General features: G+C 38.9%; 1 protein-coding gene across 1 annotated transcript; it reads left to right on the top strand.

Moving 5' to 3' along the window:
• Nucleotides 1-4,521: 4,521 nt before the first annotated feature.
• LOC149213542 (uncharacterized) lies at nt 4,522-10,643 on the top strand. Its single transcript, XM_089389064.1, has 8 exons — nt 4,522-5,267; nt 5,415-5,994; nt 6,049-6,462; nt 6,658-6,723; nt 6,859-6,956; nt 7,482-7,926; nt 8,146-8,352; nt 10,599-10,643. Exons 1-8 carry the CDS (start codon nt 4,522-4,524, stop codon nt 10,641-10,643), a joined length of 2,601 nt encoding a protein of 866 aa, XP_089245190.1.
• Nucleotides 10,644-14,555: the final 3,912 nt, after the last annotated feature.

Genomic DNA, 14,555 nt, shown 5'->3' on the forward strand with positions numbered 1-14,555 from the left:
TCTTAGTTTGTGGGTGAAAGGAAAAATCACTATTTTATAAAAAATTAAAATTTAAATAATAAATTCATCTTATTTAAATCGTAACCCATAACAATTTTACGAAGGTCATTGATCTTTTAGCATTAATCTTTCAGGATTATAAAGTATAATTTATTTGTGTTCACATGTAAAGGGTTCATACTTTACAATCAATTAATTTTTTAAAAATTAGTGCAAATTTATTTATGTAAAATTTAAACGCCATATTTTATCGAGAAATAAATAGTGTTATTTTGTTCGGGACTAAATTCAGATGTTATATTTCGTGGAGAATTAAAAACGATATAAAACTTAATATAAAAGATAGGAGGTAGTTTTTATATATCACAAATATAAAAGTCGTAAATAATAAAATTCAATTTATCATATTATAAATGTGTTTTTATTAATAAAATTAAGAATAATTTATATATATATATATATATATATTTTGAATTAAGATTTCTCTTACCATATAAATTAAAATAAATATTTTATAGTTATATTTAAATTTAATCAATAAGCACATAAAATTTTTATACTTACAATAAATTTATCATATAACAATATTTTTAATCATGGATATTCACTCTATTTTACCATATATATTACTAACTTGTAAATAAGTTTTGTTACAATACCATAAATATCATGGTTTATCAATATCATATGCTCAAAAACCATAACTCATTTCATAATCAAAATATTTTATAATTTTTTTTAATTTAATTTTATAATATTTTTTAATTAAATCTAAAAGTAAAAGGTTTATAGTTACTTTTGAGATATATCAAGGTTTTAACAAAATAAAAAATAAGAATATTTTTATATATAGAGATGTGAAATTTATATAATATAAATAATATTATTAAAAACCAAGATTGATCTATCTTAAGTAAGGATCTATCAATCTATGAGAGGAACAAACTTTCAGAACTTTGCACTAAACAAGAGTTTTCACATTTAGAGATTTGATCCCTTTCGGTTTTTGGTTGACTCTGAGTTAAGATGGATATACTCATAGAAAATAAATTTATAGTTTAGTTTATTTTTCTAATTATAACAATATGGGTTCTCTCATGAAATAAGTATTTTGATGTTTATCATGTACTAATGCCTTTTAGTATTTACAATCGATTTAATAAAATTGCACTAGTTATGCATGGATTTCATTTTTTCTCTTCATCTAATTTTGTAATAGCCTTTAACCAGACTCCATGATAGTAGAGATGTTCTCATAAGCCTTTCGTTATATTTAAACAATAATAATAAAATAATTTGGTTAAAAAGAAATACAAATAAACTTTAAACTAAAAAATACATTAGTTTTAGAGTAGATTTACACTTATATTTTGGAATTAAATTAGAAATACAAAAAAATTGTTGATTTTATTACATTACAATAATAATAATAAAAAATTTCTTTCTAATTATACATTTCTTATAAAAACATATGACAAAATGTGTGCTTAGTTTATGACAAGAAAATTCATAAAGACTTATTTATGCTCATAAGTTATTAATGATTTTTCTTAACCATTATATTAGAAAAATGTTTTTTTATTGGTTGACAATAAACTAAAAAAATTGGAAGTATGTAGGATGTGTTCATAGTTCATTGCATAAATAGTAGTAAGATGATCTACAACATAGTATGTAGGAGATGTTGTGTAATGACCCCGGTAACTTGTAATTCTGGATAATTACTGTGGTGAAAACTGTATGAGTGGTAACTTTTTATTACTTAATGACATTGTTAATTTTGAAAGTGAATATAATAGACTATTTTGCATATGTGTATTGATGAAATGCTGGCAGCCTCCAAAAGGAGGATTTTCTATTAAAAGAAAATAAAATCAGTTATGAAACTGAAAAACAACTGCCTCTCACACAAGGAAAGGTCCTGGGAGGAAAACCTCTGGGCTGTTGATGAACAGGCAGAGAGAAGAGTTTTCCAGAGAGAGAGAGAGCAGAGTGAGAAAGGAGGTTAAGTCTGGTAGTGACCAGATAACCCAGCACAGTAGTGCATGAGTCTTGTTGAGGGCTGCAGGCCTGCAAGACGGCTCGGGGGGAGAATCCAGTGCAAGTGGATCTCAAGGTTGGGAGGATAAGAGCAAAATCATTGCAGGTGATTCCCTGAAGAAGGCACAATGGTAGCAGATTACAGGTATGTATTCTTAAATAACTCTGACTTGAGTAACAGGCGAAGATAGCACACAGACCGGTTCAGGTATTTAAGTTTCTTATCTGGTTATTGCTGCAGTTAATTATTAATCTTGCTGAACATTAAACAGTGATAGTGGAGCTGTCATATAGGTTAATACATATAGTCTATCTGCAGAACTGGTTTGGAATTGACATTACTGTATGAGTCACAAAGATACCTTATGGAAACCATAGAATAGGGCCGAGGGCCTTTGATAAAACAATAACTCAGTGAAAACAAAGTATCTGGAACGGCCGTAAGGGTTATGCTCATAGCTCAACCCACGGAACGTTCCACCATAGCAAGTATTATATAATTGTGTAAGATGAACGATAACTATAGCAAGTATTAAATAGCTGTGCAAAAATGATGCGTAACATTACATGCAGGTCAATAATATGAGTCTAGCATGATACAGAAACTGTGGACAGTAAACAGTATGCCTTTACTAGGCTTAAACATCATAAGTTACGTGTATAAAACCTGTGTGTGTGGCAAAGAGGGGTTCGACTTGCATTCATTAATCCGAATGCAAGCTTTAACCCTACAGCCGTATTAAAGAGAGCATGAATATGGTAATAAACCGAATACTAGAACTGAACCATAAATAGCTCGACTACTGATGCATTTTAAATATATAGCTCCTTATAAAGACCTGAGCATTATGCCATAAAGAATATCTTCAAGCTAAGGAATCGACAGTCAAACCAAGTTCGGAAACAGAGCAAGCCCTTACTGTGGTAAGCCATCGGTATTAACTACATACGCATGATTATGTTAAACTGTAGCAACAGACATTTGGATAAACTCCGTGAAATATCACTGGCATGCGATTAAGAACATTAAATTGAACATCATGTAAACAGATCAGCTTGGATATAGCCGGCAGTATAAAACGGAAACAACATTAATCTATTAAGAAGCCGTAACCGAGCATAAGACGTTCGACACACAGCTAAATCATTCATAATAATTGCTTCAGGAGCCCGAAAGGGACTGTAGTCCAATAGAATGCGTAACAGAAATAGAAACATAAGGGTTCTATTAACCATACAAAATACTGGAATATATATATATGAACACTGTATTAACTGTATCAGTTCAAAATAGAGATTTGGACTCAGATCCAAGTACCATTTACCCCGATTTACAAATGGCTTGTAGCCGTAAGCATTCATAGCTAAAACCTTAGGGTTTCACGAGATACAGGTCCGACATAGAAAGGGGCCGCCTGTAAATCGCATCAAGAAGCTTGAACAACAACATTCAGACCTGAGAATACAGGAATGTCAAGACATAAGTCTCGTCCGGCCTGTGGAGACCTCCAATCCACCTAACAATAGACATTCTCTATTTTACTACGCTTGCAAGTATGAGGACTCACCCGGAATGGCCGTGGACCAGCACACTCTCCTCGCAGGCGATAGAAGCTGTAAGGACCAAACCCTCCTGCACAAAACATAAACCATCATTATCTGTAACAGAGAACCGCAAGGTGCAATGAAATACATAATAGACGGTTGATTTGCAGGACTTTAAACCTGTGTGTTAGTATTACGAGCAGAAAGATTCATACCCGAGAGAGAGTGGTAGACCTGGAGCGGTGCGGAGGAGATTCCGCTAAGTTGAGGCTCGCTCTGGACGCAAATGAACTGAGGCCGAAGAACTCGGTGGATTATATGCTGAAGGTCAAACCCTCGATTAACCTGAGCCCTTCGATTACACGGATCGATCACCATCGTTCGTATGGGCGGGAAGGTTGGCGCGGAAACCACAGCTGTACAACCCTGAGCGTTCACATGGCAGTCACATGGCCTCCTTCCACCTGGCCACAGGATGGATGAGCTGGATTAACATCCGCCTTCCACCTGGTGCCGCGTTTAGTGAACAAGTTATTCAATGCAATAAGGTTGTGGCATAGTGCTGGAGTGGGTAGGTGTAACGTGAGCAAACCCGCGTGGAAACCAACCTAATGCCAAGTCATAACTTATGCAGGTGAATTAAATAAATGTGCATGTTTTATAATGTTATACCATGATGTCGAATACCTTGTGATCACGGTGGCAAGTGATTTGTAAGGGTAGGTAATAATTTTTTTTTTATTTTGGTATAAGATAGATTGTGGTCGTGACAATGTGGTATCAGAGCAGAGGTTTCAAAACTGTGGCCTCTGGAACAATAAAGATTACCTTATAATGTATATATGAGAAAACGATAATGCAGCTAAATGATTTTTCTTGTGTACCAATTAGGAGGTCCATACAGAAACAGCCAGCTGCTAACAGTCAATAAGCAAGATGGAGGAAATGCAGGGAGCTGGCGGCATCCCTCAAGAAAATGCTGAGTTGTGGGTACAGCTTGGTGCTGAGACACGCAGTACCAATTTGGCAATACTGCAAACTGTACAAGAGTTGAAAGGTGAGATGGCGCGTCTACGAGAGGACAATGCGCGATTAACAATGGAGCAAGAAAGGATATTGAAAAGCTTGTCAGACAAACAAAATCCACCCTTAGCCAACCCCAGTGCGGAACAACAAAGGGGAACTGAAGAACGGGATTACGCACCTGAGCTTTCAGAAGAACAGGAAGACCATTCTGATAACGTGCAAGAGCAGCAAACCTCAAAGAGACAGAAACTGGAATTACAGGGAGAATTCCGGAAAATCAAACCTCCACTGTTCGATGGAGAACAGGAAGAAGCAGCGGAGGCTTGGTTAATTAATATTAACAAGTATTTTCAACTATATGAATATGATCAAAATCTGAAGGCACGGCTGGCCATTTTCCAGCTACAAGGCAAAGCTACCTTGTGGTGGGAAGAAATTAAAATTGTGAAGGGAGTAAGTGAACAAAGCATAACCTGGGAAAAATTTCAGAAATACTTTAAGGAGAGATATTTGACTGAGCGCTTCTATGATGAGAAGGCACGGGAATTCCATGACTTACGGCTGGGACAGCAGTCCATGGATGAATTCATAAATCACTTCACTTCCCTGCTTTGCTATGTGCCATACATCAAGGAGGTGAAGGCCAAGGTTCAGAGGTTCGTGAGCAGCCTACCAACTTATATAAGGGAACAGATTGAATTTGACAATCCCCGAACCATGGATGAGGCAATTCGGAAGGCTAGAATTTGTTACCAGCAGAACAAACAAAAAGGAGACATTCCAAACAAGAAATGGAATGAAAGAAAAGGCAACAGAGTTGCTGGGAACAACAAAGGCAGCCGGGGAAATGGCGGTAAAGGAGCTGGAAAGGGGCAGTTTAACAGAAACACAAATAAGGGCACCTTCCGGGCTAAGCCAAGCGAGAGCAGGATCAGCGAACCACCTGCTAGATCAGAGATTGAGGGAACCAGACCTCCAGTTCAGTGCTGGGTGTGTGAAGGACCGCACTACGCTAGGAATTGTCCACAGCGTAAAAGAGCTGATCAAATATCTCAAATCCATGAAGCCTCAACTGTTGGGGATGTGGCGCGCAACGTACCAAGAATTAATGCAGCCTTAGAGGACCGGCAAGCGGAATACCAACCTTCCATGGTGGAATTCGAAGGTAAGATTTCAAACCTTTCTGTAGCTATACTTATTGATCCAGGAGCTACTTTAAGTTATGTTAGTCCAAAAGTAGTGGAACATTGTAAGCTACCACCAGAAAAGTTCAAAAACCCATGGTTGGTCCAGTTAGCTACGGGAGCCAAAAGGCGGGTTTTAGCTAAAGTTAATAACTGTTCTTTCAGTATAGCTGGACAGCCCGTAACAGCAGACCTGAATGTACTTCCATTAGGCTCTTATGACATTCTTATTGGTATGGATTGGCTGGAAAAGCACTGGTCATTGGTGAATTGCAAAACCAAGACCATATACTACAAAGATGATTTGGGGCAGCAGCAGGAATTGCAGGGAATTAAACATCCTGTTCAGATTCGACCTATCACTGCAACTCAGTTAGCTAAATGTATTAGAAAGAAATGTCAGATCTATGCCATACAAGTTGGCTATGCAAACCAGAAAGATAAGATATCTGCATTAGACGATATTCCAGTGGTACAGGAATTTACAGATGTTTTTCCTGAAGAGGTACTGGGGCTGCCTCCAAAGAGGGACATAGACTTCACTATAGAGCTGATACCGGGGGCGGCACCCGTATCGCGGGCACCCTACCGAATGAGCTTACCAAAGTTAACAGAGTTGAAAATGCAGCTCCAAGAGTTGTTGGATAAACAGTACATACGTCCCAGTGTATCACCCTGGGGAGCTCCGGTATTATTTGTGAAGAAGAAGGATGGGACCCTTCGCATGTGCATAGATTACCGGCAGCTGAATAAGCTCACGGTCAAAAACAAGTACCCCTTACCCAGGATAGATGAACTCTTTGATCAAGTGAAAGGGGCAAAAGTGTTTTCCAAGATTGATCTGCGATATGGTTATCATTAGATCAGGATTAAAGATGAGGACATTGCCAAAACCACTTTCCGGACACGCTATGGGCACTACGAATTTGTAGTGCTACCTTTTGGTTTGACCAATGCACCTGCTACCTTTATGTGCATGATGAATAGCGTGTTTCACAGGTTTTTGGACAAGTTTGTACTGATATTCATTGACGACATTTTGATATATTCTCGTTCCCAACAGGAACATGAGGAGCACCTTAGATTGGTGTTACAAACTCTTCGGGAGCATCAGCTATACGCTAAGTTCAGCAAATGCGATTTCTTCAAGGAGGAAATTCAGTATTTGGGTCACGTGATTACTAAAGAAGGAATTGCAGTTGACCCCGAGAAGATAAAATCTATTATGGAATGGCCTATACCCAAAGACGTTGCTGATATCAGATCCTTTATGGGGTTAGCTGGCTATTACCGGAGGTTTGTGGAAGGCTTTTCTAGGATAGCCTATCCTATCACCTCATTGCAAAAGAAGGGAAAGATATTTAGGTGGACAACAGAGTGTCAGCAGAGTTTTGACCGCTTGAAGCACCTACTCACCACTGCACCCATCCTGAGGATAGCTGATCCTAATAAGGATTACGTGGTGTGCACCGATGCAAGCAAGGAGGGCGTGGGAGGAGTACTGATGCAGGAAGGAAAAGTAATAGCGTATGAATCAAGGAAACTAAAAGAGCATGAGCAGAGATACTCTGCTTATGATTTAGAATTAACTGCTGTTATTCATGCACTAAATATGTGGCGACATTACCTCCTTGGGAAGAAATTTCTGTTGTTAACAGATCATCACAGTCTGACGCATTATTTCAGCCAACCTACCTTGAATGCGAGACAAGGCCGTTGGGCAGATTTTCTAAGTGGGTTTGACTTTGAAATAAAGCATTTAAAAGGCAAAGAAAATCGGGTGGCAGATGCCTTAAGTCGAAAGGTTCATTGTTTATGTGAACTTTCAGCCAGCAAGTGGCGGAGTTCGTTGGTTGAACAAATAAAAGCAGCAGCAAGTGGCGATTCTGAATACCAGCATTTAAAACAGCAGGTACAACAATCTGTTAATGGAAGATTACAGCAAGGGTACACATTAGATAGTGCTGGAATGCTGTGTTTTAATAAGAAATTGTATGTACCTGATTCAAATGACCTTAAGAGGCTGATTCTAGATGAGTTCCACATCAGCCACTACACTGGCCACCCAGGGTACCAAAAGATGGTCACGACACTCAAGAAAGAGTATTACTGGCCAGGAATGAAGAAACAGGTAGTTGAGTACTTGGCGCGGTGTTTGGAATGCCAGCAAATTAAGGCTGAACATCAACATCCAGCAGGACTGTTGCAGCCTTTGCCTATTCCGGAATGGAAATGGGAAACCATTTCCATGGATTTCGTAACCGGGTTGCCACGAACAAAGAAGGGCAACGATTCTATTATGGTCGTGGTTGATAAATTGAGTAAAGCAGCGCACTTTATACCTGTGCAGTCCACTTACAAGGCAGTACAAATTGCTCATCTCTTTATGCAAAATGTGTTCCGTTTGCATGGATTGCCAAAGGTAATCATATCAGACCGTGATGTGAAATTCACTTCCACCTTCTGGAGAACATTGTTTGCTGAGTTGGGTACTCAGTTGAACTTTAGCACGGCTTATCACCCGCAGACCGATGGTCAAACTGAGCGAGTTAATCAGGTATTGGAAGACATGTTGAGGGCGAATGTGATGCTAAAACCAAGTCAATGGGAAGAGTATTTGCATCTGGTCGAATTTGCCTACAACAATGGGTATCACACCTCAACCCAGCTAAGTCCCTTTGAGGTCCTGTATGGGCGAAAGTGCCGCACACCCTCAAGTTGGGGTGGACCGGAGGACAAGCTGAGTTTGGGTCCAGAAATGCTAAAAGACATGGAGGATATGGTGAGGAGAGTGTGAGCAAATTTAAAGGCTGCACAAGACAGACAGAAAAGTTTCGCAGACAGGAAAAGAAGATTCACAGAGTATAATGTTGGTGACCATGTGTTTGTAAGGATTCAAACCAGAAGGAGCACACTGCAGTGGAGTGGGTGCGCCAAGCTGGCTCCTCGATACTTTGGACCGTTTCAGATTTTAGCTAGAGTGGGGCCAGTGGCCTACCAACTTGCTTTGCCAAGTCATATTAAGATTCACAATGTGTTCCATGTTTCTGTCCTAAAGAAATATGTATATGACCCTAAACATGTTATTCAATGGCAAGATATGCGGGTAAGAATTAATCCGGTTGTTTTGATTATGCAGCTATATTCAATAGGAAATTGATTAAAGTATTGGTTGTCTACAAGTCGAACCGAAAGGCGAGGTCCTGGTCGAACCACAGAGCATTCTCGACCGGAGAGAAGTGCGGCTGCGGAAATGGGTTATTACCCAAATTAAAGTGTTGTGGCAGCACTATGGCCCTGAGGAGGCTACATGGGAAGACGAGGAACTTTTTAGAAAGGCTTACCCGAATTTATTTAACGGAAATAGACATCGGGACGATGTCCAATCCCAGGGGGGGGAGATGTAATGACCCCGGTAACTTGTAATTCTGGATAATTACTGTGGTGAAAACTGTATGAGTGGTAACTTGTTATTACTTAATGACATTGTTAATTTTGAAAGTGAATATAATAGACTATTTTGCATATGTGTATTGATGAAATGCTGGCAGCCTCCAAAAGGAGGATTTTCTATTAAAAGAAAATAAAATCAGTTATGAAACTGAAAAACAACTGCCTCTCACCCAAGGAAAGGTCCTGGGAGGAAAACCTCTGGGCTGTTGATGAACAGGCAGAGAGAAGAGTTTTCCAGAGAGAGAGAGCAGAGTGAGAAAGGAGGTTAAGTCTGGTAGTGACCAGATAACCCAGCACAGTAGTGCATGAGTCTTGTTGAGGGCTGCAGGCCTGCAAGACGGCTCGGGGGGAGAATCCAGTGAAGTGGATCTGAAGGTTGGGAGGATAAGAGAAAAATCATTGCAGGTGATTCCCTGAAGAAGGCACAACGGTAGCAGATTACAGGTATGTATTCTTAAATAACTCTGACTTGAGCAGCAGGCGAAATGGCACACAGACCGGTTCAGGTATTTATGTTCTTTATCTGGTTATTTGCTGCAGTTAATTATTAATCTTGCTAGACATTAAACAGCGATAATGGAGCTGTCATATAGGGTTAATACATATAGTCTATCTGCAGAACTGGTTTGGAATTGACATTACTGTATGAGTCACAAAGATACCTTATGAAAACCATAGAATAGGGCCGAGGGCCTTTGATAAAACAATAACTCAGTGGAAACAAAGTATCTGGAACGACCGTAAGGGTTATGCTCATAGCTCAACCCACGGAACGTTCCACCATAACAAGTATTATATAATTGTGTAAGATGAACGATAACTATAGCAAGTATTAAATAGCTGTGCAAAAATGATGCGTAACATTACATGCAGGTCAATAATATGAGTCTAGCATGATACAGAAACTGTGGACAGTAAACAGTATGCCTTTACTAGGCTTAAACATCATAAGTTACGTGTATAAAACCTGTGTGTGTGGCAAAGAGGGGTTCGACTTGCATTCATTAATCCGAATGCAAGCTTTAACCCTACAGCCGTATTAAAGAGAGCATGAATATGGTAATAAACAAAATACTAGAACTGAACCATAAATAGCTCGACTACTAATGCATTTTAAATATATAGCTCCTTATAAAGACCTGAGCATTATGCCATAAAGAATATCTTCAAGCTAAGGAATCGACAGTCAAACCAAGTTCGGAAACAGAGCAAGCCCTTACTGTGGTAAGCCATCGGTATTAACTACATACGCATGATTATGTTAAACTGTAGCAACAGACATTTGGATAAACTCCGTGAAATATCACTGGCATGCGATTAAGAACATTAAATTGAACATCATGTAAACAGATCAGCTTGGATATAGCCGGCAGTATAAAACGGAAACAACATTAATCTATTAAGAAGTCGTAACCGAGCATAAGACGTTCGACGCGCAGCTAAATCATTCATAATAATTGCTTCAGGAGCCCGAAAGGGACTGTAGTCCAATAGAATGCGTAACATAAATAGAAACATAAGGGTTCTATTAACCATACAAAATACTGGAATATATATATGAACACTGTATTAACTGTATCAGTTCAAAACAGAGATTTGGACTCAGATCCAAGTACCATTTACCCCGATTTACAAATGGCTTGTAGCCGTAAGCATTCATAGCTAAAACCTTAGGGTTTCACGAGATACAGGTCCGGCATAGAAAGGGGCCGCCTGTAAATCGCATCAAGAAGCTTGAACAACAACATTCAGACCTGAGAATACAGGAATGTCAAGACATAAGTCTCGTCCGGCCTGTGGAGACCTCCAATCCACCTAACAATAGACATTCTCTATTTTACTACGCTTGCAAGTATGAGGACTCACCCGGAATGGCCGTGGACCAGCACACTCTCCTCGCAGGCGATAGAAGCTGTAAGGACCAAACCCTCCTGCACAAAACATAAACCATCATTATCTGTAACAGAGAACCGCAAGGTGCAATGAAATACATAATAGACGGTTGATTTGCAGGACTTTAAACCTGTGTGTTAGTATTACGAGCAGAAAGATTCATACCCGAGAGAGAGTGGTAGACCTGGAGCGGTGCGGAGGAGATTCCGCTAAGTTGAGGCTCGCTCTGGACACAAATGAACTGAGGTCGAAGAACTCGAGGAATTTTATGATGCCGGTTAAACCCTCGATCAATCTGAGCCCTACGATTAAACGGAATGATCACCATCGTTCGTATGGGCGGGAAGGCTGGCGCGAAAACCATAGCTGACAACCTCTGAACGTTCACATGACAATCACATGGCCTCCTTCCACCTGGCCACAGGATGGATGAGCTGGATTAACATCCGCTTTCCACCTGGTGCCGCGTTTAGTGAACAAGTTATTCAATGCAATAAGGTTGTGGCATAGTGCTGGAGTGGGTAAAGGGTAACGTAAGCATACCTGCGTGGAAACCAACCTAATGGTAAGTCATAACATGTTAGTGCAGGTGAATTAAATAAATGTGCATGTTTTATAATGTAATACCATGATGCCGAATACCCTGTGATCACAGTGGCAAGTGATTTGTAAGGGTCAAGTGATAATTTTTTTTTTATTTTGGTATAAGTTAGAATGTGGTCGTGACATGTTGTCACATGTCTAGGACAATAATAACAATAAAATCATAAATTAGTGTGTACATATGTCCATGACTATATTTAAAAAACTAAACCAACATAGATCTATCTTAAGTCTATATCTATGAAGCACCAAAGATGGATCAAATGTATTATGGTGTTTTTTTTTAATCTTTTAATATGAAGGAATTAATACATGGCATAAAATTAATGATAAAAAAAAAATTACACCTTAATAAATTTGAATTTCATATGGATTTGGGTTTAAGATGGACATGATAATAATGTGTATACATGTCAAATATCTCTGTTTTTCCTCTTCTCGCACCACCTATTTTCCTCTTCTCACTTTCTCCTCATTCTCCACTCATGCACCCACGACCCCCTTACGCCCACGTCTCTTTGTCTCACATATCCTCCTTCTTCTTACCTCTCTCAACTTTTCCACTCATGTCCATCCACTTTCTCTCTTCGTTCACCTCCTCTACCAAGCCCTTAAACATAAGTTATCCTTCTACCCCTCACCTACACCTTCTCCTAAGAAACAACATTTTTCATTTACCTCTTCCTTACCCTTACCTCCTCACCTCTCCTCCAACTTCCGATTCATCCTGTCTCTCCCTTCCCATTGGCTCCTCCCTCCTTCCTTCATCCACACTATCCCCCCTCCCCTAGCCATCTATCCTTCACCTATTTTCATCTCCTTCCCCTTTTCCCCTCTCACTGCACCTCATGATGTCGTCGTAACCTAGTCTCGCCTATCTACCTCTCTTCTCCCCCATCATGCTTTGCATCTCATTCCCATTGACATTTCTTTTGTTATCACCTCCTATCCTCACCCTTCTACGTATTTTCCCTCGTTTCCTCCATTCCCACCAATCCGCCTCCCTTACCCATCAATCCTTTACCTCTTCTCAAGTCCTTAGTCCATTACATATCACCTCCTTCTTTCCCTCCCTCGCCTCCTCCCCACAAATGACTTATTAAGGGAAATATTTTCCTCTGATTGGGTATATAGGTATTTATAACCATTTTTAGCAGTAGGTATGGGTTTTCATGCCTTATACATGGTCGTGGGTGGAAAGGAGAATGCTAGGCACTAAAGGAATCTTCTACCCATCTAGGGCCAATACAAATGTCTCAAACAACCACACATCACCTCTTGAAAGTATCATTATCCTATTATTATCGATGTTACTGCACTATTAGGTGGTTTTGAGAAAGGATATGTCCCAAGGCCTTGGAAACTATAACGTCCCTATTTTAATTCCCATAAATTGTATTGCTATTGTGCAAATTTTGTTTAGGTTGGTGAGATAGTTTGTTGTGGGTTGGAGAGCATGCCTTTATTGATATGGTTGAGGCCCAAACTTGGCATGTAAATTGTACGTTGAATTTATTTATAAACACAAATCATTGGTTATGATACAAGATGGATAGTTATATTTGGGGGCTATGATCCAATAAGACAAGGGTCTAAAGTGGGGCCCATGGGAATAATTCCACATTCCTAATAATTCAAGCCTTTTTTATTAATGTTTACCTACTTTGAGTTATCAAAATAGTTATTTGGTACATGTTGGAGGTTGGTGAGATAATGCATATTACTAATTTATGATAAAATGGGCTAATTGTAGCCACATTTTGGGAAATGTGAGAGTCAAAGAATGCATGAAAGAAAAGAAAGTTTCAGTAGGAAAAAGGGACAATTTTTTCATCTTGGAGAGGAGAGCTTGAGGAGAGGTTGGTGATTATAAAGAGAAGTAGATATCCAAGGAATGGAAAAAGTAGCTCTATTTGGATGAGTATAGGTTTGGAATCATATTTTTTTCTTGTAAATAAATTTATTGTTGATGAAATTACTCAAGAATATTGAGAAGGCTATTGTGAGCACTTATATGGCAACTCTAAATTCTTGGAGTCCCCTACTAATATATTTTCTAGTGGACCATACACCATATCTGTAAAGGGGGGTGTGATATCCTAAGGGACCACATGGAAAAGAAGAGAATACCATTGCTTAGGATGTGTAGGTTATAGGGAACAATAATTGCTGGATTGGAATTTTTGTTTGAGTAAAAAATATGGACATTATGTTGCTTACTGTGGATAATGGATAGCCTAAATAGCAAGTCCTCACCATGGAATCATACACCCAACTCAAGGGTGCCTTGTTATTTAGAGAAATGGAATAAAAATCCTATGCTTGGGAGGAACAACCCTTGTATGTAACTAGCTGGAAACAATTCCCACATCATGTAAGTGTTATGATTATTTTTTTATCTACAAACTTAATGCCATGTATAATTCTTATGCTTTAATGCTACGCTTTTACTCTATATTTGGTGAATTCATGAATGATGTGTAAGCTTAAATAATGTGCATCTATGAGTTAATTTTTTTAGTTAGTTGCACAAGAATTTCTTTTATGCTTCATGCATGCATTTCTTTTAGTGGGAACCAAAATTTTTCACTTTGTTTGGTAATGGATACTTGAAATTTGGTGTTAGAGTATAAGTTTTTGGTAATGGCCCTTAATGTGGGACATGAGGAAATTATAGAATGATCGACCTCTTCTCATCTCCTCCCCATTTGACTGTTTAACCCCAACCCTCATTCCCAACTCTCTTAGTCTAACCTATCTCTCACTCTTGTCCTATCTATTTCATGGTGTCACTTATCTCCCTTCCCTACC

Source organism: Pinus tabuliformis, chromosome 1_1 (assembly GCF_031772625.1).
Source record: "Pinus tabuliformis cultivar Carrire ecotype Pingquan chromosome 1_1, CPIR1, whole genome shotgun sequence".
Taxonomy (NCBI): domain Eukaryota; kingdom Viridiplantae; phylum Streptophyta; class Pinopsida; order Pinales; family Pinaceae; genus Pinus; species Pinus tabuliformis.

Coding starts and splice junctions, on each gene's coding strand:
- LOC149213542 (XM_089389064.1), top strand. CDS start 4,522: ATGGAGGAAATGCAGGGAGCTGGCGGCATCCCTCAAGAAAATGCTGAG. Junction 6,724..6,858: donor GCTATGGGCACTACGAATTT/GTAGTGCTACCT, acceptor CGTTCCCAACAG/GAACATGAGGAGCACCTTAG. Junction 6,957..7,481: donor TTCTTCAAGGAGGAAATTCA/GTATTTGGGTCA, acceptor GCATTATTTCAG/CCAACCTACCTTGAATGCGA.